Source organism: Balaenoptera acutorostrata, chromosome 2 (assembly GCF_949987535.1).
Source record: "Balaenoptera acutorostrata chromosome 2, mBalAcu1.1, whole genome shotgun sequence".
NCBI classification, from domain to species: domain Eukaryota; kingdom Metazoa; phylum Chordata; class Mammalia; order Artiodactyla; family Balaenopteridae; genus Balaenoptera; species Balaenoptera acutorostrata.
The window spans coordinates 167,139,080-167,164,846 of NC_080065.1; the positions used below are offsets into that span (position 1 = coordinate 167,139,080).

At 41.6% G+C, this 25,767-nt stretch overlaps 1 protein-coding gene across 1 annotated transcript; it reads left to right on the top strand.

Moving 5' to 3' along the window:
• Positions 1-21,440: 21,440 nt before the first annotated feature.
• On the top strand, positions 21,441-23,035 carry LOC103006247 (ubiquitin-like domain-containing CTD phosphatase 1). The gene is given in 1 exon segment (XM_057540838.1): positions 21,441-23,035. A coding segment is annotated over 1 exon segment (957 nt). The 5' UTR covers positions 21,441-21,506; the 3' UTR covers positions 22,464-23,035.
• The last annotated feature ends 2,732 nt before the right edge of the window (positions 23,036-25,767 follow it).

Sequence of the window (25,767 nt, forward strand, 5' to 3'; positions counted from 1 at the left end):
AACTCTTAGAGGAAAACATAGGCAGAACACTCTATGACATAAATCACAGCAAGATCCTTTTTGACCCAGCTCCTAGAGAAATGGAAATAAAGACGAAAATAAACAAATGGGACCTAATGAAACTTAAAAGCTTTTGCACAGCAAGGGAAACCATAAACAAGACAAAAAGACAACCTTCAGAATGGGAGAAAATATTTGCAAACGAAGCAACTGACAAAGGATTAATCTCCAAAATATACAAGCAGCTCATGCAGCTCAATATCAAAAAAACAAACAACCCAATCCAAAAATGGGCAGAAGACCTAAACAGACATTTCTCCAAAGAAGATATACAGATTGCCAACGAACACATGAAAGGATGTTCAACATCACTAATCATTAGAGAAATGCAAATCAAAACTACAATGAGGTATCATCTCACACCAGTCAGAACGGCCATCATCAAAAAATCTACAAACAATAAATGCTAGAGAGGATGTGGAGAACAGGGAACCCTCTTGCACTGTTGGTGGGAATGTAAATTGATACAGCCACTATGGAGAACAGTATGGAGGATCCTTAAAAAACTAAAAATAGAACCACCAAATGACCCAGCAATCCCACTACTGGGTGTATACCCTGAGAAATCCATAATTCAAAAAGAGTCATGTACCAAAGTGTTCATTGCAGCACTATTTACAATAGCCTGGAAATGGAAACAACCCAAGTGTCCATCAACAGATGAATGGATAAAGAAGATGTAGCACATATATACAATGGAATATTACTCAGCCATAAAAGGGAACGAAACTGAGTTATTTGTAGTGAGGTGGATGGACGTAGAGACTGTCATACAGAGTGAAGTAGGTCAGAAAGAGAAAAACAAATACCATATACTAACACATATATATGGAACCTAAAAAAAAAAATGGTTCTGACGAACCTACTGGAAGGACAGGAATAAAGACACAGACGTAGAGTATGGACTTGAGGACACAGGGAGGGGGAAGTGTAAGCTGGGACAAAGTGAGAGAGTGGCATGGACATATATATACTACCAAATGTTAAATAGATAGTGGGAAGCAGCCGCAGAGCACAGGGAGATCAGCTCAGTGCTTTGTGATCACCTAGAGGAGTGGGATAGGGAGGCTGGGAGGGAGGCGCAAGAAGGAGAAGATATGGGGATATATGTGTATGTATAGCTGATTCACTTTGTTATACAGCAGAAACTAACACAACATTGTAAACAATTATACTCCCATAAAGATGTAAAAATAAATAAATAATTAATGAATTAAAAAACCAAAAAACTTGGGTGTGTGTCTGATTACAGAATGTGGAGAGAAAGGTAAGAAAGGTTAGATATCATATGGTTAGAAATGGATGCCTGGTTGGGGAGGGAGGTGGGAGAGGAAAGAAAGGGCATGAGGAACATAGCCTCTGTGGAACACTAACAGCCCAGCAAATTCCTGTACCTGTGCAGGGAGGTCCTGTCACACACAGAGGGACCCCCCGTGGCCCAGGTGGGACAAGGTGAGGAGCTGCTTCAGATCCTCTCCTGGGCTGCAAGGGTGAGGGAGGTGGCATCGAGACAGATCCAGGACACGGGAATGCCCATCCTCTCTGCTTGTATATACCTGTAAGTTGTATAGAACTTGAATTTAAAATGTTCTCTTTAATGCACAAATAAACACATTGTTCAAAAAGTATTTAAAGTAGTTCCCTGCCACCTTGGGGGTCAGAACCAGACTGCCCAGTCTAGAGTCAGAGGTCCTCCCACTGGCCCCAGCTATCTGCCCAGTGTCTCTTCCCTACACCAGGGTTCAGTCAGGCTGTTCCCGCTAGGCAGACACAGCACCGATCACGTCCCAGATAAGCCCAAGGAGGGAGCCCAGGTCGCCCTGGTAATGGGTCCCTAACCAGTCACACACCTCTGTTCCAAGAAGCAATGGGGATTATTCATTTGCCTCCTTTCTCCAGAGATTTTCAAGGCTGTGACACAGGGGGCTCATATCAGGACAAGCAGGATCCCTCTGTCTCAGTCTCTTAGGTTTCAGGAGTCTCTCACCACTGGCCCATCAGTTCCCTTTGGTCATCATCACTGTCACCATCTCCATCATTGTTATTGCTTTCATCATCACATCATCAACGTCATAGTCATTGTCAATATCACCATCATCGTCGTCATCATCAGGGCAGGAGTGATATGCTGATGATGCTGCCAGGTGCACTCTGCTTACTTGATCTCTTTTGATCTGTACAGTGACCCTGTGAGCTACGTATTGTTATCCTGTATTACAGATTAGGAAACAGGCTCACACCAGGAATGGGGCCTTTTCCAAAGTCACATGGCTCCTTGGCAGATGGTCTGACCCCACAGGTCCCTAAACCTGGGCAGTCCTTCATCGTGTGGAGTCCTTCTCCTCTGCTGGGCTCTGATGGCCACGTGCTACTGCTTCTCACTGCAGACTGGCCCTGATGGTGTCCAATTGCTCATCTGCTGGATTTCTAGGAGCACAAGACAGGGGGAGCTGGTTTGGAGCAAGATGATGCATTCAGGTGCCCTAGAAATCTGGAGCAGGATCCAGCCCCGACCATCTCTGCAGAGGGAAAATCCACACTCTCCACTGGTAGTGGTGGTGGTGGCAACTAGGATTCTGGCCGCATTGTCTGTTCCTGAGCTAGGACAGGGAACAAGCTTGCTCAGGCTTGCTGCTCTGGGGAACCAGTAATGGACCCCACTTCCCTGATATTGCTGATTGTCTGAGACCCCTGCTGAGTAACCCCCATTGGAGAGCCACCATAACTGCATCCCAGCTGGTGCCGCCCCCATGGTAAGTGCATCACTACATTATCCCTGGCTCTTCACATCAGCCTTGGAGCCAGCCCTACCTACCTTATTCCCAGTTCATGGCTGGGGGAACTATGGTTAAGGATTAGGAAGTTGCTGGGGTCACAAGGTTAGGAAGTAGGTAAAGTGTTATTCAAACCCACTTCTGACTGATTGTCTCCAAAACCACTTTGACAGAATAACTGGGATTTTTTTCCTCTGTATTTCCTGCTCCCTGCCTATCTCTTGTTCAGGCAGTGCTGCAGCTGTCTATCTTCATGGCCTTCTGAGTGGGGTGCTTCCTGGAGAAATGATCAAATGAAGTCACAGGGCTCAGTCAGGTACTTGCTGCGGGACTTCTCAAATCAATGGCTAGGGTCATCCATGGTTCTTAGAGGAAGGTCTTCAGTTACAGAAGACAGAAGATGTTGAACTCCAAAGCAGAGTGTGAGCCCTTAATGGGCAGGATGCTGAGGAGGCCAGGTCTCCCAGGGAGGTATAGAGCCTCCTGGGGATGTAGGCAAGTATAGTTGAGACCAGCTGGTATGAGCCTCTGAGAAGGGACCCTGATTTCAACTTCCCCCACCTCCCAGGGGGCTACCCAGAGCACAGGCTGGGCCAGAACTGAGAGAGAGGACACCTGGTCTTGCTTCCCAGACGAGTCCAAGGACCTGGGAGTCCACCAAGGAGGTCAAGTCTAGCACTGCAGACCAGAGAGCAGCAAGCGCTCTGGGCTTGAGTGCAGCCTCTAGGGAGACATGTGGGCAGTCACTCAGAGTTCTTGGGCTCCAGGAGGGATTAGGGGGCAGGTAGGCCTGGGTGAGCAGCACCAAATGAAGCGGGATGTGGCTGGGTCAGTGTGGGAGTGTGGGCGACCCAGAAGCTTCAGGAGGCACCAAGGCTGAAGAACCAAAGTGGCTACTGCAGTAGGCATCTTGAAATCAGTTCCTCTCCATCACCTCTGCACCCTAGAAGTTAGATGCCACCCTGGCCGAAGGGTGGGAGAAGAACTATGAATGCACTGGTTTTAAAACATAAGGTGGTTGAGAAATTACAGAATTGGAAAAAATTTTACCTGAGAGTGGCTTGACAGGGGTTCTGCACCACAAGTCTCAGGTCAAAGATCAACACAAGCTATGGAAAGTAGAGTCATGGCTTTGGTACATCAGACTGGGATACTGTGGTGTTGTTTATGCCTTGCTTCTCTACTTACTCATGTTTGATGCCCCACAAGCGGCAGGGCATAGGCCTCCTTTGTTCCCCACACTGCCCAGCCAAGTCCCACACAGTATAGGGGTCAAATAAGGACATATTTAATGTCTAGGTAATTGGAGGAGGGAGTTCAGCTTCCAGCTTTGGGGAAGTCTGGCCGTAAGCACAATTAGAATACAGAATAGTTTTGTCACCCCTAAAAAACACCCCCACACCACCCCCCTTGTAGAAAACCCAGCCCCTGTACTTAACTCCTCTCCACCACTGATCTGTTCTCGCTTCCTATGGTTTTGTCTTTTCCAGAATGTCATATAAATGAATCATTACAGTTTGTAACCTTTTTTTTTTTAACATCTTTATTGGAGTATAATTGCTTTACAATGGTGTGTTAGTTTCTGCTTTATAACAAAGTGAATCAGTTATACATCTACATATGTCCCCATATCTCTTCCCTCTTGCATCTCCCTCCCTCCCACCCTCCCTATCCCACCCCTCTAGGTGGTCACAAAGCACCAAGCTGATCTCCCTGTGCTATGCGGCTGCTTCCCACTAGCTATCTATTTTACGTTTGGTAGTGTATATATGTCCATGCCACTCTCTCACTTTGTCCCAGCTTACCCTTCCCCGTCCCCGTATCCTCAAGTCCATTCTCTACTAGGTCTGCATCTTTATTCCCGTCTTGCCCCTAGGTTCTTCTGACCAATTTTTTTTTCTTTTTTTAGATTCCATATATATGTGTTAGCATACGGTATTTGTTTTTCTCTTTCTGACTTACTTCACTCTGTATGACAGTCTCTACGTCCATCCACCTCACTACAAATAACTCAGTTTCGTTCCCTTTTATGGCGGAGTAATATTCCACTGTATATATGTGCCACATCTTCTTCATCCATTCATCCGATGATGGACACTTAGGTTGCTTCCATGTCCTGGCTATTGTAAATAGAGCTGCAATGAACATTTTGGTACAAGACTCTTTTTGAATTATGGTTTTCTCAGGGTATATGCCCAGTAGTGGGATTGCTGGGTCGTATCGTAGTTCTATTTTTAGTTTTTTAAGGATCCTCCATACTGTTCTCCACAGTGGCTGTATCAATTTACATTCCCACCAACAGTGCAAGAGTGTTCCCTTCTATCCACACCCTCTCCAGCATTTATTATTTCTAGATTTTTTGATGATGGCCATTCTGACTGGTGTGAGATGATATCTCATTGTAGCTTTGATTTGCATTTCTCTAATGATTAATGATGTTTAGCATCCTTTCATGTGTTCGTTGGCAATCTGTATATCTTCTTTGGAGAAATGTCTATTTAGGTCTTCTGCCCATTGTTGGATTGGGTTGTTTGTTTTTTTGATATTGAGCTGCTTGAGTTGCTTGTATGTTTTGGCAATTAACCCTTTGTCAGTTGCTTCATTTGCAAATATTTTCTCCCATTCTGAAGGTTGTCTTTTGGTCTTGTTTATGGTTTCCTTTGCTGTGAAAAAGCTTTTAAATTTCATTAGGTCCCATTTGTTTATTTTTGTCTTTATTTCCATTTCTCTAGGAGGTGGGTCAAAAAGGATCTTGCTGTGATTTATGTCATAGAGTGTTCTGCCTATGTTTGCCTCTAAGAGTTTGATGGTGTCTGGCCTTACATTTAGGTTTTTAATCCATTTTGAGTTTATTTTTGTGTATGGTGTTAGGGAGTGTTCTAATTTCATTCTTATAGATGTAGCTGTCCAGTTTTCCCAGCACCACTTATTGAAGAGGCTGTCTTTTCTCCACTGTATATTCTTGCCCCCTTTATCAAAGATAAGATGACCATATGTGCGTGGGTTTATCTCTGGGCTTTCTATCCTGTTCCATTGATCTATATTTCTGGTTTTGTGCCAGTACCATACTGTCTTGATTACTGTAGCTTTGTAGTATAGTCTGAAGTCCAGGAGCCTGATTCCTCCAGCTCCGTTTTTCTTTCTCAAGGTTGCTTTGGCTATTCGGGGTCTTTTGTGTTTCCATACAAATTGTGAAAATTTTTGTTCTAGTTCTGTGAAAAATGCCAGTGGTAGTTTGATAGGGGTTGCATTGAATCTGTAGATTGCTTTGGGTAGTATAGTCATTTTCACAATGTTGATTCTTCCAATCCAAGAACATGGTATATTCCTCCATCTATTTGTATCATCTTTAATTTCTTTCATCAGTGTCTTATAATTTTCTGCATACAGGTCTTTTGTCTCCTTAGGTAGGTTTATTCCTAGATATTTTACTCTTTTTGTTGCAATGGTAAATGGGAGTGTTTTCTTAATTTCACTTTCAGATTTTTCATCATTAGTGTATAGGAATGCAAGAGATTTCTGAGCGTTAATTTTGTATCCTGCTACTTTACCAAATTCATTGATTAGCTCTAGTAGTTTTCTGGTAGCATCTTTAGGATTCTCTATGTATAGTATCATGTTATCTGCAAACAGTGACAGTTTTACTTCTTCTTTTCCAATTTGGATTCCTTTTATGTCTTTTTCTTCTCTGATTGCTGTGGCTAAAACTTCCAAAACTATTTTGAATAGTAGTGGTGAGAGTGGGCAACCTTGCCTTGTTCCTGATCTTAGTGGAAATGGTTTCAATTTTTCACCATTGAGGACGATGTTGGCTGCGGGTTTGTCATATATGGCCTTTATTATGTTGAGGAAAGTTCCCTCTATGCCTACTTTCTGCAGGGCTTTTGTCATAAATGGGTGTTGAATTTTGTCGAAAGCTTTCTCTGCATCTATTGAGATGATCATATGGTTTTTCTCCTTCAATTTGTTAATATGGTGTATCACGTTGATTGATTTGCATATACTGAAGAATCCTTGCATTCCTGGGATAAACCCCACTTGACCATAGTGTATGACCCTTTTAATGTGCTGTTGGATTCTGTCTGCTAGTATTTTGTCGAGGATTTTTTCATCTATGTTCATCAGTGATATTGGCCTGTAGTTTTCTTTCTTTGTGACATCTTTGTCTGGTTTTGGTATAGTTTGTAACCTTTTGAGCATAACTTCATTCAATATAATACCCTTGAGATTCATGTCTTCATAAATTTAAAAGGATTTAAGTTATACAAACCATGTTCTCTGACTACAATGGAATTAAATTAGAATTCAACAACAGAAAGATATCTGGGAAATCTCCAACTACTTGGAAACTCAATAGAACAATTCTAAATAACCCATATGTGAAAGAATAAATCAAAAGGAAAATTAGAAAGGATTTTTAAAACTGAATAAAAAGGAAAGCACAACATATCAGAACTTGTGGGATGCAGGTAGAGCAGTACTTAAGAGGAAACTAGAAAAGGGAGAGCAAATTAAACTGAAAATAAAAAGAAAGGATATAATAAAGATCAAAGGGGAAATCAATAAAGTGAAAAAATAATGATAGATCAGAGGAATAAAGTTAATAAATTTCTAGCCAAACTGATTAGAATGGAAGAGAGGACTCAAATACCAATAATAGAAATGAGAGAGCTTACATCACTAGTGATTTCTACAGGTATTTGAAGAGTAATAAATGAATATTATGAAAAAATTTACATCTATAAGTTTGAAAACCTAGATGAAATACACAAATTCCTTGAAAGCCACAAACTACCAAAGCTAACTTAAGAAAAAATAGATAATCTAAATAGCACTATATTCATTAAAGAAATTAAATTTGTAGTTCCCCCAAAGAGAACTCCAGGCCCACATGCTTTCACTGGGGAATTATACCAAACATTTAAGAAAGGAGTCATAACAATTCTATACAAGCTGTTTCATAAAATTGAAATGAAGTAACTATTTCCCAACTACTTCATTAGGCCAGTATTATCCTGATATCAAAACCAGGCAAAGACATTGCAAGAAAAGAAAACTACAGACTAAAATTCCTTATCAGTATAGATGCAAGATTCTTAAACAAAAGTTTAGCAAATCCAATTTAACAATAAAATATTAACACATCATGACCAATAGGGGTTTAGCCCAAGATGGTAAGTTTGATTCAACATTCAAAAATCAAACAATGTATTTTGTCATATGTAGTGGGTTGAAATATTGTCTCCTAAAATTCATGTCCACTCAGAAATTCAGAATGTGACCTTATTTGGAAATACTTTGCAGATGTAATTAGTTAAGGGACTCGAAATGAAATCCTCCTGGGTTTAGGGTAGGCCCTAAATCCAATGACTGGTATCTTTATAAGAAGAGAAGAGAGGTCACAGATAACAAACATGTAGAAGGCTATGTGAAGATGGAGATGTGTGGAGATTGGAGCTATCCAGCCACTACACAATGAATTACTGGAGCCTTGAGAAGCTAGAAGAGGCAAGGAAGGATCCTTCCCTAGAGGTTGCAGAGTGAGCATGGCTCTGCTGACACCTTGATTTCAGACTTCTAGACTGCATTACTCTGAGAGAATAAATTTCTGTGTTTTTAAGCCACCAAGTTTGTGGTAATTTGTTATAGAAACCCTGGGAAACTAGTACAACATATTAAGAAACTGAAAAAGAAAAACCATATGATCATTTCAATAAATGGAGAAAAAGCATTTGACAAAATCCAACAACCATTCCTGATAAGAACTATCTCAGCAAACTAGGAATAGAGGAGAACTTCCTTAACTCAATGAAAAACCTCCAGCTAACATCATAGTAATAGTGAAAGATTGAATGCTTTCCTCCTATGATCAGAAACAAGAAAAGAATGTTCACACTCAAGAGTCAAGATTGTACTGGAGATTCTAACCAGTTCAATAAGGCATGAAAAAGGAATAAAAGTCATCCAAATTGGGAAACAAGAAGAAAAACTGACTTTATTCACAGATGACATGATCCCCTATGAAAATCTGATGAAATATATAAAACTACTAGCTACCAGAACTTATGAGTTTATCAAGGTTGCAGAATTCAAAGTCAATATACAAAAATCAATAAAGAATATGTAAATAAAATAAATGGAGAGCTATACTTTGTTCATGGATTGGAAGACTCTATATTGTTATATGTCAGTTCTCCCAAAGTTGGTCTAGGGATTCAGTGCAATCTCCTTCATAATTCTAGGAGACACCTTTGTGGAAATCAACTAGCCGATTCTAAAATTCATATGGAAATGCAAAGGGCCTAGAATAGTCAAAACAACTTTGGGAAAGAACAAAGTTGAAGAGCTAACCCTGCTTTGTAGATTTATACTAAAGCTTCAGTAATTAAGACAGTGAGGTTTTGGCCTAAAGATGCCATCTTTTGGATTATTTGGAAAATGTTTAGTATTCCATTTTAATATATTTATTTAATTTATCTTATATATGTCTTTCTATAGATTTTTTAGTGGTAACTCTAGGGATTATGATACACATAATTAGCTTTTCATAGTCTACTCAGAATCAATATTTTATTTTTATTTATTTTTATTTTTTTATTTTTTAAAGGATTTTTTTTCTTTTTTAAAAAATTTATTTATTTTTTATTTATTTTTATTTATTTTTGGCTGCATTGGGTCTTCGTTGTTGGGTTTTTGTTGCTGCACTCGGGCTTTCTCTAGTTGCGGAGAGCAGGGGCTACTCTTTGTCGTGGTGTGAGAGCTTCACACTGTCGTGGCTTCTCTTGTTGCAGAACACAGGTTCTAGGTGCATGGGCTTCAGTAGTTGTGGCACGTGGGCTCAGTAGTTGTGGCTCGCAGGCTCTAGAGTGCATGCTCAGTAGTTGTGGTGCATGGGCTTAGTTGCTCTGCAGCATGTGGGATCTTCCTGGACCAGGGATCGAACCCATGTCCCCTGCACTGGCAGGCAGATTCTTAACTACTGCACCACCAGGAAAGCCCAGAACTAATATTTTAAATTCAAGTAAAATATAGAAAACTTCACCATACCTTCTCCCTTTACATTGTAGTCCTATGTATTACATCTACATCTACATACATTGAAACCCCATCAGACAATACTATAATTTTTACTTTTAACATCAAACATGTTTTAAAGAATCTAAGAGAATAACTTATTATATTTACCCAGGTATTTACCATTTCTGTTGCTCTTACTTTATTTCTGATTTTCCAGGTTTCATTTTCATATCATTTTTCTTCTGTCTGAAGAAATTCCTTTAGCAATTATTTTAGTGCTGGCAACAAATTATCTTAATTTTCCTTCCTCTGATAATGTCTTTATTTCAACTCATTCCTAAAGGATATTTTTGCTGGATCTGAAATTCTATGTTGACAGTCTCTTTAACAGCATAAAAATATTCTTTCCATGAACTTCTGGGTTCCATGGTTTCTAATATAAAATCTGCAGTCATTTGCATTGTTATTTCTCTCATCTAGTGTGTATATGTACATATTTCTCTACATATTTCCCTACATAAGTTTTCAGCTGTTTGATTATAATGTATCTGGGTGTGAATTTCTTTAAGTTTTTCCTGTCTGGGATTCACTTAGCTTCTTGATTTTTTTTTTTTTTTTTTTTTTTTTTTGCCAAGCTTGGGGAGTTTTCAGCCATTATTTTTCAAATATTTTTTTCTACATTGTTTCTCCTCTCCTTTTGGGACTGTGATGACATAAATGTTAGACCTTTTGATATTGCTTCATAAGTTCTGGAGACTCTATTCATTTTTTTCTACATTTTTTCCTCTGTTGTTCATTTTGGATAAATTTTACTGATCTATCTTCAGGTTCAGTGTCTCCTTTTCTAATCAGGGAACATCTTTATTTCGGCTATTGCATTTTCCAAATCTAAAATTTCCACTTAGTTCTTTTTAGTATCTTTTATTTATCCACTGAGACTTTCTTTCCATCCATTTCAAAAGTTGTTTGCCCTTACCTCCTGTAGCATGAATATAATCATTGCTTTAAAGTTTTCTTGGAGCAGCAACTGTGTCACCTCTGGGTTGGAGTCTGTTGACTGTATTGTCCTGTGTGAGTTAATGTCAATATTTTCCTAGTTCTTCATATGTCAAGCACTTTTGTCTCCAGGATATTTTGAATATTACATTATGGGACTCTAAGTCTCTTTTAAATGCTGTAGAGAATGTTGTTGGCTTTTATTTGTTTGTTTGTTTGTTTCAGCAGTGTTCTGAGGGTTGTGGTTCTAATCTCAGTTCAGTTTTCAAGGCTTTTGCAGTGTATTTATACCTATCCTATATATGCACCACCCAGTGGCTAATCTGGGACCTGGATGGTGGTCTACTATATGGTTCAGATCTCAAAGCTATAGATTTGCTGTTTAGAGTCAGATTCATGTGTGTACATGCACAGATCAGAGGTGAGTCCAGGAGTTCATACATAATTTTATGGAATCAGATGGTTTTTTGAGCTTCTACCTCTAAGTAATCTCACAACACATTCCTGCTTCCAGTACCATCCCCTACACTACCTAGTTTTGGCCCCACCTCTGACCACCCTCAGGCGTCTGCTCCCTACCCAGGTGAGAGGGAGTGAAGGGAGCAACTGACTGAGGTGCACTTCCTTGCTTAGGTGGGAGGGGCCAGAGGTGGCAACCAATTGGGGCGCACGTGCTTGCTCAGGCAGGAGGGGGATAAGGTGGCTATGACTGGGGCACACACTAGCTCTGTTTCGAATTTCTCCCAATGCCCTTGGAAGCAGGGGCTGGCGTGTGGGGAGAGTGGCCACAATGGTGGCCCTGCCCCTTGCACGCCACTCAACAATGGCGCCTCACTTCCAAGTCAGTCCACGCTTCCTCCAGGAGCATTCCTAGCTGCAGAGCTCCTCAGTCCCATCCCCTCAGGCTATCTCCGCGCAGCCAACAGCAGTCCTCTCCCGGGGTCCACTCTCCTAACCCCACGCTTCAGCACCCAACCAACCGCCACTCGTATTGGCAGACACCTGTCTCAGGCTGGGGCGCACAGGGCTCTGGTACAAACCGTCCATGCAAGTCTCACTCTTTCCTGCCTGCCAGACGAGCCACTGCACTTTCTTCCAATAGCCCCTGAAGGCCCCCCACCACCACCATTTCCGTGTATTTCACCTCCGGTGAGGGGGCTTCCCATTTGCGGTAACTTCTGCTCTCCTTCAGTTGCCCCACAGGGGGGCGGGTCCCATCCTGTTTCCTTTTTTCTTTTTCTCTCCTTTGTCCTACCCAGTTATGCGGGGATCTTTTCTTGTCCTTTTAGGTGTCTGGTCCTCTGCTAGTGTTCAGCAGGTGCTCTGTGTGAATTGTTCCACTTGTAAATGTATTCTTGATGTATTTGTGGGGAAGTGAACCCCAGGTCCTCCTATTCTGCCATCTTGACCGCTCTCTGGGTATTCTCATTACATATATGTTACACCTCTTGTAGTTGTACCACAGTTCTTGAATTTTATGTTCCATTTTTTCAGTATTTTTTCTCTTTGCTTTTCAGTTTTTGAAGTTTCTATTGACATGTTCTCAAGCTCAGAGATACTTTCTTCAGTCACATCCAGTCTACAAATGAGCTCATCAAATCATTCATTATTGTTACTGCAATTTCCATCACAAACATTTCTTTTTTACCCTTTCTTAGAATCTCCATCTCTCTGCTTACATTGCCTATCTGTTTTTGCATGTTGTCCTCTTTTTCCATTCATGCCTTTAGCATATTAATCATAATTGTTTTAAATTCTCAGTATGATAATATCAATATCTCTGCCATATCTGAGTATGGGTCTGATGCTTGCTCTATCTCTTCAAACTGTGTTTTTGCCTTTTAGTATGCCTTGTAATCTTTTTTGTTGAAAGCCAGACATGATGTACTAGGTAAAAGAGACTCTGGTAAATAGGCCTTTAATAATGTGGTAGTAAGGTGTGAGGGGAGAGGGAAGTGCTTCATAGTCTTATGATTAGGTCTCAGTCTTTAAGTGAGCCTGTGCCACTGGACTGTGAACTTCACAAGTGCTTCTCAGTTTTTCACTGCCTTAGGTAGGACAGGATGACTAGAGAGGAATAGAATTGGGTATTTCTCTTCCCCCAGGTAGAAGGCTTAAAGGGAGATGATAATAGGTATTTTCCTTCCCCCAGGTCGGTCAGATAACTCCAATAGGTAAGGCTCTGGCAAAATAGTTACACTTGAGGACAGGCCTTTTAAGAAGAACAGAGAGTTCTGACATATTTTTAAAGGGTTACTTTTCCCTCTCTCTGCAGGAAGCGCAAGGGGACTTTTCTCTGATAGTCACTGTGAGAATCTAGTAGAGCTCCTGGAGGTAAAACTCACAAAAGTATGGGTACCCCCCCCAACCCCGGCAAGACTGGTTTGCCTGGAGCTTTTAACTCTCAGACTTGTCCACACTGTGCTTCCAACTTGTCATTTGTAGTTCAAGCACTGGTTCCTCTGTAGGTTTCTGCTCTGCGGTTTCTACTCTGGTAATTTGTGATTGTGTATCAACCTGTCTGTCTGTCCAATTTGGGGGACAGTGGTTTGCCCTATGACCTCATTTCTCTGACAGATCTAAGAAGACTTGTTGATTTTTCAGTTTGTTTAACTTTTTGCCATTTAGGTGGAGTGATGGCTTCCAAGCTCCTTACATTCCAGGCTGGAAACTGGGCATCTCATTTGTTTTTCAGAGTCCTCAAGCTGCTCCACTCATTCTGTCCAAAGTTTTCATTGCATTTAGTGGAGAGGTAGGATAGTGTGCTTATTCTATCTTCACCAGAACCTATGTCCCCAATCTGATTTGGGAACAAAGTGCAACAAATATATGGTTGGAGTAAATACTGAGAGGATATTTAACAAAATCTTACCAATTAATTCTGGATGGTAGGATTTGGGGAGGTTTCTTATTCACTTTTCGGTCATTTCCAACATTTCTCTAATGAGCATTATTGCTTGTAAAATTAGAAAAAAAATCATTAAGCACTCTTAAAATAACCCAGGTAATAATGAACTCACATTCAGTAGTCAGAATCATTTCTAAGGCATAAGTTTTGGACTACTTGGACAGATGGAGAGTTCACATGAAGTACTGTTGTGGGGAAAAGACAGCACTCTGATTATGTGAACATTCTCATTCCAGCCCTGGACACCACATCTACTCAGGTGGAAGGAAGAGAACTAGTGCAGATCCTGGCCCACGTTCTTTCAAGCAACAGAGTCCTGAGGCTTTGCTTATTTTACTTTTCACTGTCTATTTTATATTGCCTAAACATTCCGTTAAAATAAAAATGTGAAAACCAAACAAAAGAGTCATTGTCTTAGGCTCTGACATTCCCTTACCCCGCTCTTTGGGATTGGGGACACATGTAGGGTTTGACTGGTGGCCCCCCAAAAGATATGTCTATGACCAAATCCCTAGAACCTTTGCATGTGACCTCATTTGGGTAAAAGAGTCTTTGCAGATGTAATTAAGTTAAGGACCATGAGATGAGGAGCTCATTCTGGATTATCTGGGTGGGCCCTAAGTCCAATGACAAATGACCGTATAAGAGACACACAGAAGAGGACACAGACACAGAGGAGAAGGTGATATGAACGTAGAGGCAGATTGGAGTGACATGGCCACAAGCCAAGGAAGATATCAGCAACCAACAGTTAGAAGAAGCAAAGAATGGATTCTCTTCTAGAACCTCAGAGGGGAGTGGGCTCTGTTTGGCCTTGGTTTTGGTTTTCTGGCCTCCAGAACTGCAAGAGAATAAATATCTCTTGCTTGTGGCAATTTGTCACAGCAGCCCTGGAAACTAATACATCTTCAGAGAGGCCCAACTGTTGGCAGGTAATCCTGCCCAGGCCTTCTCAGTCCAGAAGTCAGTCCCCAGGCAGACTGATGAGAAGTCAGTTGCAATCTGCTGTGGGAAGAGCAGAAGCATGCAGGCAGAGGCCCTAGCAAGAGAGAAGACTTATAACCAGGGAGGAACCCAGCGTTTCTGAGGAGGTATTCTTGGTATAGCTGTGGAACTACCCTATGGAAGTATCTCTGTCATGAATGCTACTAAACTTAATGTTACATCCTTTGGCAAACGTGTGTATCAGTCATGATAGGGAAGGCCATGCTGAAATAACAAAGAACCCTAAACTCTTAGTGAATTATAACAACAAAAGTTTATTTCTTTCTCATGTTACATGTTTTATAATGGGTGATGTATGGGTTCTGCTCCATATTTTCTGTCTCCATGACTCAGGTTGAAGAAGCAGGCACCATTTGAAATATTAATAGTCACCATGACAGTGGGAAGAAGAGCTTTGGCAGATCCTGCATAAGCAATTAAATTCACAAACTCATTTGTCTGACTCATTAGTCATTCAAACCTACTCAAACAAGGAGGGGAGGAAGTGTGACCCTATCATCTGCCCAGAAGATGAAAAGCTAAAAATATTTAGTAAACAGCATTAACAACTAGCACACTTTCTGTGAATCCAGAGCCCCTATGTCCCACTGATCTTTCAGTGATCACTACAGAGCACAAGGCCTGGCTGAGATTATGTACAGTTACTGTTGAATAAAAGAAAGGCAGAAAGGAAAGAAGGAAGAAAGGAAAAAAGGAAGGAAGGAAGGAAGAAGGAATGGAGGGAGGGAGAAAGGATAAAGTCCTTAACATGCAGAAAGTGTTTAAGACAGTTTTTCCAAACCAGCAATGAAAATGGAATACAGTAGGAGCACTATAAGCATGTGCTAGATGCAATTGAATTGACTTTTATTTTTGTCCCTTCCAGTTTTGACTTGCAGATTTTTGTCACATCCAAGCCCACAGTCAGACATAGCCCAGGAAAGGGCAGCCTGAAAGCCTGAGGTCGGGAGCAAGGTCAGTGCTGGTGGAGCTGACCTGAGCAGTCGGAACACTGGCTGGGCGTCAGAGCAAACCTTGGTGCAGTTTCGGTGCCAGGGCTGCTCTTCCCTCCCCCATCCTTGAGGCTGTGTTCCAGTGACCCAGGGCATGCCCAGTTCTGCACACTGTATCATTTGTGTGCCCACCTGACTGCTCTGGCAAGCTCTGTCTGGGCCGATATCTGCACCCTATCTCTAAGAGCCCATCTGGATGACAACACAGACCTGTGACATTGCTTTCATTTCAGGACTACCCTTGAATTAGTTATGGCTTATTACATGCAAGTGTCAGAAACCCCACTCAAAATGGTTTAAGAAAAAGAGTGCAAGTAGTTACAGATATGGGTGGATCCAGCAGTCTAAATCAATGCTCTGTTTCTCAGCTTGGCTTTTTTCTGTTAGCCTCATTCTCAAACTTGCTGTTCCCCACTGTGTAGCCCTGGCCTAGGAGACTAGACTGGTGCTAGGAGTATTTTGGGGGTTCAAGAAAAACTTGTGGAATGAATGAATGATGGGCTTAGCATTCCAGGTTTAGATCCTATAGTAGCTTAGCAATTCCAGGAAAAAGAGAGTAACTCTTTCCAAACTAGAGTCCTTAGAGCTGACTCTAATTAGTCTGGCCTGGGTGTGGGTCATACGTTTGTCAGAGTAGGCTAGACTTTGCCATGGTAACATGTAAATCCTGAAGTCACTTACTCCTTATTCATATGACAGTCCAACATGTTTGAGGGATGGGGGCTTTGCTCTAAGTCACCAAGGTGTCCAGGCTCCTCCCATTTTGTGACCATTTTCAATGTGAGGTTTTATGGTTATCAGGGAAAGGCAAAAGAGAGACTATCCCATGTGAGAGATGTGTTAGGGTGCAGGCCTAAAAGTGGCATCCATCACTTCTGCCCGTATTCCACTGGCCAGAGCTGGCACAGGAGGAGAATAAAGTGGTTTTTAAACACATAATATTACAGCTTGCTGAGGGCTATATGACTCCCTGAGCCAGTTGCCAAGGCCAGGAGGTCTCACTGCTCTGGTTGGCCGGGTCTAGGTTACACACTCAGCCCTGAAGTGGGGGAAGTGGGTCAGCCCATCAGACCTCCTGGGCTGACTGTAGAGGAGGGCTGCTTCCCTGAGGAAAAACAAGGGCATCATTACCAGAATTGGGGAGGGTACTGGGCAAGCAGAAATAATGCCAACCTCTGATACCTACATCTTGCTTCTTGACCACCTTCAGCTCCACTCGGGGCCAGCAGACTCCTTCTGAGCACCCGCGTAGGGTCAGGCTGGCAGAAGGTCTCAGAACAACTTTTATTTTACTTGAATTATTCTCAGATAAATTTCAGACCCCTGTGGTCGATCAAACTCTAATTCAGTGAGACTATCCAAGGCTTGTTTTCATAACACAGACTCTGGACAGATAAAAAGATTTAGAATAAAACACTAAATACCTAGAGAGTAATATGTATTTTAATAACTTTAGAAACTGATTATAAATCTCATGCATATTACTTGTAGAAAGAATTAGTCAGCTTTCACCGAGATATGCTACAGTAACAAATGATCCCCCAGATCTCAGTCGCTTACAGCAACAAAGATTTATCAGTATTTCTCACTCATGTTTTATATTGGCAGTGGGTCAGCAGGCTCTGTTCTATGTATCTTCACTCCAGGATGCAGGCTGAAGGATCAGTCCCATTGGGACATGCTGTTCTCATAGCAAGAAAAACAGATCTGGCCAAACCACACAATGGCTTTTAAAGTTTCTACTCTGACATTGTACAAGTCACTTGTGCCCACACTCCATTGGCTGAGCAAGTCAATGTCATGTTCAATGTCAGTGGGGCTGGGTAGTATGCTTGTCCTAGAGGGAGGCACTGTAGAGTCACGGTCAATGGGCAGAGACATCTCACAGGCCAAAGAGAGTAAAAAAGTAGGAACAAAATAGTATCTATGACAAGTATAAAAAATAAAATATAATTATCATAATCTCATCATCCAGAGATAACCACTATTACCCTTTGGTGGATTTCTTTCAGTGTATGTTCCTAGGCACATATAAACTAACATTTCTGTCTAACCACAATTTGCATGAATCACTCAAAATATTCAAACAAAGGCAATCAAATCCAGGTAATCTAACAAATGGGCATTTCAAAACCCCAATCAGATGACCCAATCAGCCTCCCCCAGTCAAATCCAGCCCCCCACAAATCAATTGCCCAGACCAGTTAATTGATTTGGCTGGAGAAACGGATTAATTGACACAATACTGGTAGAGTGTGTATTGCATGCCAGACGTTGGTATTTGTGGCCTTAATTGTGTTGATTTGATTACGTAAATTGAGCACAACTGACTTCATATGTTCAGTACTGTGATTTACAAGAAATATGTATTTGGTCATTCAGATGATGATCAAAGTATATTTGTCCATGGTTCCTGACTCACAGCTCCCAAAGCCCTTGGAATTTTCTGAATGATAAGAGCAATGGGAGCATCTTTTGTTAAAATATTTGACTTCTGGTCCTCAGTTCCTGAAAACAGATTCATAAAGCTGAAATGTGTTTCCTGTTATTCATAACAAGTACCTTTCCATCTCAACTGTGTTTATGTTAATGAGGTGACTTTTGGAAAGCACCTAAGGATGGGGGCTGGTTGCCCAGGGAACCAACTGGAAGAGGGCTGGAACTTTAAGTCCCAACTCCTGATTTCCAGGGACGGAAGAGGGACTGAAGGTTGAATCAGTCACCGGTAGCCAATGTTTAATCAACTATGCCTATGTAATGATGCCTTCATAAAAACCCAAAAGGTGAGGGGGTTTGGAGAATTTCCAGGTTAGTGAACCAGAACACTTTCCTGCGTGACCATGCTGAGTTATATGGAGACAGAAGCTCCTTCATTTGGGACCTCCCCTGTGTATCTCTTCATTGGCTGTTGATTTGTATCTTTTAAAATCCTTTGTAATAAACTGGTAGTCTAGTGAGTAAGCAAGTTTCCTGAGTTCTGTGAGCCCTTCTAGCAAATTAATCCAGCCCAAGGAGGGGGTCATGGCAACAACTGGCATGGCAGCCAATCAGTCAGAAGTACCGGTAACAACCTAGACTGGGAACTGGAGTCTGAAGCAGAGGGTAGTTTGGAGGGACTGAGCTCTTAACCTGTGGAATCTATTTCCAGGTAGATAGTTTCAGAATTGAATTGAATTATAGGACAGCCAGTTGCTGTCGGAGAATTGCTTGGTGGTGTGGGGAAAACCCCCACCCTCCACACATTGCAATTGGAGCCAAATTTTAATGTGTAAATGAAATTATACCTAACTTTTTATTTTATAAGGATTTCCCTGTGTTGTTAAAAACTTTAAAAATTTTTTCTGTGCTGCTAAAAACTTTTAAAAAAATTTTTGCAAGCACAATTTTAATGACCACGTAAAGGTTTATTGTATGGCTATATCATAATTACTTAACCCAAGTCTTGAATATTTTCAATGCTTCTAATGTGTGGTTTTTAAATAATAAACTGCTACAATCTACATATGTGTTTGTAAAATAATTTCTTAGTACAAAAGTAACTCATTTTCATCATAGTATATGCAGATAAAAATTAAATTTGCATATAATTTTGCCTCCTAGAGATAATCATATGAATATACTTAAATATCATATACATTTATTTATAAACAGAAGTAAGATCATTTAAAATGAATGTTGTGTGATTTTCTGATTTGTCCTCATGCTTGAGTCTCAGAGAAGGGGAGGTAACAAGGCAATGGGTAGGTTTAAATCTCTTAATACGTTTTGACGTCCAAAAACGTTGCCTTAATTTGTACTTACTCTGAAAGTGCGTGGGTGTGCCCTCCCATCCCCCACCCCACTACCGTTAACCCCTGAACAACATGGGTTTGAACTGCACAGGTCCATTTATACCTGGATTTTTTCAGCAAATATGTACCAATCTGTAGTTGGTGGAATCCACAGCTGTGGAACCTTGGATACAAAGGGCCAGCTATAAAATTATAAGCCAGTTTTCCACTGGGCCCCTAACCCCTGCATTGTTCAAGGGTCAACTATATAGCTGTTGTGTTGTGATAATCACTTGCTTCCACCTTGCCAGAAGAGACCTTGGGTTGAATCCCAGTGATGGTGGCTGGCTAGCCCCCAAGAGGCAGGGTGCTTTGAGACATCAGCCTCTACCCCACAACAACGGCTGTGGGAGCAAGCTCTGGCCCTTCTCTGGATCTGCAGTAACTGGTCGTCACTGTCACTTTTGGTTCTCGTCTCTGCCTGGTGAATTTGGGTGTGAGCACAGTCCTGTAGCTCACTTCATGGGAGGGCTGGTCATAGTGATATGCTCCTAAAAAATAGAACACAGCAAAAGTGATGCATGTCATTTCTGCTATCAGGCTGTAAAAGAAGGTGACATCATCTTGCTCACACACTCTCTTTCTCTGGCACTTTTTTCTTTTTTGCTCTCTTTGGTGAAGCCAGCTGCCGTGTTGTGAGCTGTCCTATGAAGAGGCCAATGTGGTAAGGAGCTGAGGATGGCCTCAGGCCAACAGCCAGTGAGAAACTGAGGCCCTCAGTCTAACAGCCCACAAGTTCTGCCAAAAACCATATGTGTGAGCTTGGAAGTGGATCCTTCCCCCGTCAAGCCTTCAGACACCTTGACCACAACTTTGTAAGTATCCCTGAGTCAGTGACACCAGATAAGCCACACCTGATTCCTGACCCACAGTAACTGTGAGATAATAAATACATATTGTTTTAAGCCACTAAGCTTTGGGCTCATTTGTTACACAGCAACAAAAAACTAAGAGCTCCTACTACTCAAGGAGTATGAAGTGCTTGATTTTTTTTTAATGAAAATACTTTCTAATAGTAAAAGTGTTAAGAAGCATTGTTCTAGATGAGAGGTTACAAAATGATAAACCACAAACCAAAATCAACCTGCAGGTAGATTTTCCTTTTTTTTTTTTTTTTGCCTTTGGAGGAAGGGTATATACACAGAGTTTAAAAAACATTTTGAGTCAGAATTTAAAACTTGGGAGATTTCACATGCACTGAAATTGCTAACCCCTCTTGACAAATTGAAAGCTGGGCAGCCGTGGTCCTCATTTCCGCCTGGCAACTGACACCTAAGGCCAAGCAGGGCTGTGCTTAGTTGGGGCATGTATTCACCTGTTTGTTGTAGAATGCACTATTCCTCACAGTCTCCATATCTGAGGCCAGAGCCAGCTACAATCCATCACTGCATTTCCACCATTTCTTATGGTAGAGTAAGAGAAAGTTAAGAGAATGTTAAGATACAGCAAAATATTGTTCCCACACCTTCATCAAAGGAAAATAAAGGCCACGAGGATCAGGAGTTCAGACAGAGCACAGTTCCACATGATGTCTGCTGAGGCCAAATATTCAGGATGGCTTCTTCATTCATCTGATGGGGCTTCAGTTAGTATGGCTCAAATTGCCAGGAACTGGTGGGTCTGGCTCAGCTGCGGTCATACTTCTGAAGCCTCCATTCTCAGCGTTGTCTGGTTCCTTGTTCCTCCTCCTTCCCTCCATGTGGTCTTTCCCACAAGGCTTTCCAGCAGGAAAGCCGGACTTCTTACATCCAGCTCTCAAGAGTGCAAAAGTGGAAAGGCCTTCTTCAGACTCAGGACTGTCACTGGCCCAGAGTCACTTCTGATTTATTCTGTTTGTTAAAACAAGTCACAGCACTGCTGCCGGTTCCGCCGCGCTCCAGGTATCTTTTTCTGAACAAAAGCTGCCTCATCGTATGTTTCAAGGATGGCTCTTCCTATCATTGTAAAATGGGGTGGACAGGAATATTCAGTGACCACATTTTCAGAAGATGATGCTGTGCTAGATCTCAAACAGTTTCTCAAGACCCTTACGGGAGTGCTACCAGAACGCCAGAAGTTACTTGGACTCAAAGTTAAAGGCAAACCTGCAGAAAATGATGTTAAGTTTGGAGCTCTCAAACTGAAACCAAATACTAAAATCATGATGATGGGAACTCGTGAGGAGAGCTTGGAAGATGTCTTAGGTCCACCTCCTGACAATGATGATGTTATTAACGACTTTGATATTGAAGATGAAGTAGTTGAAGTAGAAAATAGGGAGGAAAACCTACTGAAAATTTCCCGCAGAGTAAAAGAGTACAAAGTGGAAATTTTGAATCCTCCCAGGGAAGGGAAAAAACTTTTGGTACTAGATGTTGATTATACATTATTTGACCATAGGTCTTGTGCAGAGACTGGGGTAGAATTAATGCGGCCATATCTTCATGAATTCCTAACATCTGCATATGAGGATTAGGACATTGTTATTTGGTCTGCAACAAATATGAAGTGGATTGAAGCTAAAATGAAAGAGCTGGGAGTGAGTACAAATGCAAATTACAAGGTTATCTTCACGTTGGACAGTGCTGCTATGATAATAGTGCATACTCCAAGGAGAGGATTAACAGATGTAAAGCCTCTTGGTGTTACATGCGGAAAGTTTTCGGAGTTTTACAGCAAAAAAAACACCATCATGTTTGATGACATAGGAAGAAATTTTCTAATGAACCCACAGAATGGACTAAAGATAAGACCTTTTATGAAAGCACACCTAAATCGAGATAAAGACAAAGAACTTTTAAAATTAACCCAGTACCTCAAGGAAATAGCAAAGTTAGATGACTTTTTGGACCTAAATCACAAATATTGGGAAAGGTATCTCTCAAAGAAGCAAGGACAGTAGTTACAAGCTATACTGGCAGTTATTGAAGATACTTGAGATCCATGAACTTCTTTTTGCTTTTATGCTAAAGATCATTATGATAGTGCTGGACACTGCAGCAAATATCAGACTGCTTATACTTGGTCTTCCGGTTTTTTGTAAATTTAGTTTTATATTTTTTGAAGATCATAGCAATACACCAAAAAAAAAAAAAACCACCTTTTTCCCCCTGTATGAATATACTGTAACTCTTGAAAAATATTTTCTCCAGCATAGAGTACTAAATTTTATTCCCCACACACACACAAAAAGTGGACAAAAATGTATGCTTAACAATGTCATTTTGTGACTTTGGAAATAAGTATGTCTTGTGTTTTTGTCTCACTGTGTTGTTGTCTAAGCCCAAACCCAGCTTGAAACTACTGTTTTTAAAACCAAAAAAAGAAAAGTTTTTAGTAAGGAACCTAGTTTAGTATGCTTAAAACCACCGAGAGTTTTTCTTATTCCTTTGTCATAAACACAATTTCTCTTATTACTCCACTACTTACATCTCTAAATTCTGAGCTGTCTCAGTTTGGTGTGTGTGTGTGTCAGTGTTCTTTGAGTAAAACTGGAAAACATCTGCTCTGATACAGATATGTCATAGTGTGACAAATAGAAAACATGAGATTGAGGAATGAAACTAAGGAACAAGAGTGTGTTTCTTTGTGGTGGCCAAGTAGAAGCACTCCTGCCTAAAACCGTTGTCCTAAAAGAAGTTAAAGGCAATACATTTTAAAATGGGACGTATCACTGGTTCAGTCCTAAAAAGCATGAACAAAAAGTTTTTGTTCTGTTCCAGCTCTGTCTTCTCTAAGCGCAAACACTGTGTTGCAGTGAAAATATCTAGCCATAAGATTTAAAAAAAAAATTTATTTGCAATGCTTATGCCTGCAGATATGTAATGTGATCACTGTTTTGTGTTGACAATATTGCTTTATACAGTTCTTCTATTTGAAAGGAATCTGATTCTTTCAAATAAACATGGTATGTATTGTTCTTACTGGGGACTATTTCAGTGGTGTAAATAATAAATTCCTTTTCTTAAAAAAAAAAACAAGTCACAGGCTCAGCCCACATTCTGAGGAAATGGACTGCACAAGATATGCACACTGAGAAGTGTGATTCATTGTGGGCCACCGATTTCCAAAATGAGTCCATACCTCCTAAGAATTCTCAGAAATATGCCAGCAGGGACCATCCTAGGTTATTTCACCTAGAAACTAAAGGAGGTGGAGAAAGGTAGCCCCAGAGAAGAGGAAAATATGGAGTCACTTGGATGACACACCAAGAACATGAAAAATGGCCCGGCAGCTGGCAGCTGCCACAGAGGCTATATTGTTCCCAACTGAATACAAACAACCTCTGTAGAATACAACAATAATCAGGCAAGGCCACCCCATGAACATGGTGGAACTAGACAGAGAAAATCACACAACCACACAAATACCAACCGTCCCTCTCCTGGGATCCCTGAGTGACTACTGCTTCTTTACTAATGACAATTCTAAACTTCTTCATTCCTCCTATCTCCTAAGTAAATGTTATTAAGAATCGCTGGGCTTCCCTGGTGGCGCAGTGGTTGAGAATCTGCCTGCCAATGCAGGGGATACGGGTTCGAGCCCTGGTCTGGGAAGATCCCACATGCCGCAGAGCAACTGGGCCCGTGAGCCACAACTACTGAGCCTGCGCGTCTGGAGCTTGTGCTCCGCGACAAGAGAGGCCGCGATAATGAGGGGCCCGCACACCGCGATGAAGAGTGGCCCCCGCTCGCCGCAACTAGAGAAAGCCCTTGCACAGAAACGAAGACCCAACACAGCAAAAATAAATAAATAAATATAGATTTACTGCCAAAAAAAAAAAAAAAATTATTAAAAAAAAAGAATCGCCAAAATGCCCCTGCATCCAATCTAGAGCTGATCTGCGTTCCCCAAAATGCTCCTTAGAATCATCCAGCACAAGCCCATGTTCTACAAGTCCCTCCCAGCTCCCACGGTCCTTTTAGAATGTGTGCTCTCCCTTTGCTGTAGACCATCTATGACTGTGTATTCCTGGTGGTCTTTGACTGGTGGGCTTTAACACCATTCATTCATTCAACAATATTTACTGTCTGTCCACATACTTTTTCCTTTCTTCCTCAGGTTTCAGACCTGCCCCACCCTCCCAGGGCCTGATTCCATTTTCTGCACTCTGGCACCACAGAACTAAACCAGTTACACTGACCCTTTCTGGGACAGGGAAGCAGTGTCTTAGCATTGGCCCCAGGAGACCATGAAAAGACATGGCCTCAGCACGTGCAAAGGGAAGAGCTTCATTCAAATCTTATAGCCTTCTGGACCCTTCCCTTCCCTTGCAGGTCTGCTCTCCTGCCTGGACAATGTAACTTATCACCTCTCAGGGGTAGGCTGGGCTGTGGAACTAACTGACCTTACCCATCAGGTCATGGGTCACCATCTTCACTTTGTATCCCCAGCCAGGGACAGGGCCCAACCCTGATCTGGGATGTTCTGGTGGAATCTCTGAAGAAGTCATGGGGGAGTGAATGCTAAATCCAGTTAGGAAAGCAAAGAGCAGAGCTGAGGCTCAAGGTCAAACCCCACCAGTGGTCAGAGGAGAGGATGAAGTCAACAGGAAAAGTTGGAAACAGGCTGAAGTCCCAGAAGTGGTCATTCCAGCCACCATTGCTGAGGCCGTCTCCATGTTCCAGCCATGGGTGACACTTTACATAACTTCCCTCTGAGCTTCTGTTTTCAGGGGTCTCAAGACCATCCTAGAACTCACAAGACTCAATACCAGGTTATATACATGTCTAGGTTTATTACAGAAAAGGGCACAAAGTAAAAGCAAAAAAGAAAAAGATGTGCATCAGATAAGGTCCAGGAAGGTCAGGCTCAGGCTTCCAAGTCCTTCCCCCACTGGGGCCACATAGGACACACTTTTCTCTGTAGCAGAGAACTACAGGGACCTGTGTGAAGTATCTCTGCCCAGAGAAGCCCATTCAAGTCTCCAGATCCAGGCTCTTACAGAGAGCTGGTCACATGGGCACATCCTGCTCTGGCAACCAAAACTCAGGATCCCAGAGAAGAAACCAGTTATTGGATGGGCCAAAAAGTGCCTTCGGTTTTTTAAGTAAAAATAAAGGACCCCTTTTTCATTTTCACCAAGAACTTTATTGAACAACATATTCACCGTTTTGTTCCACTACGTTCTGCCATTTTTCAGGCAACTTCATAATTCCATCTTCCCAAAACTTTTTATCTTTTTGAGCAAAGAACTGTTCCAGGTG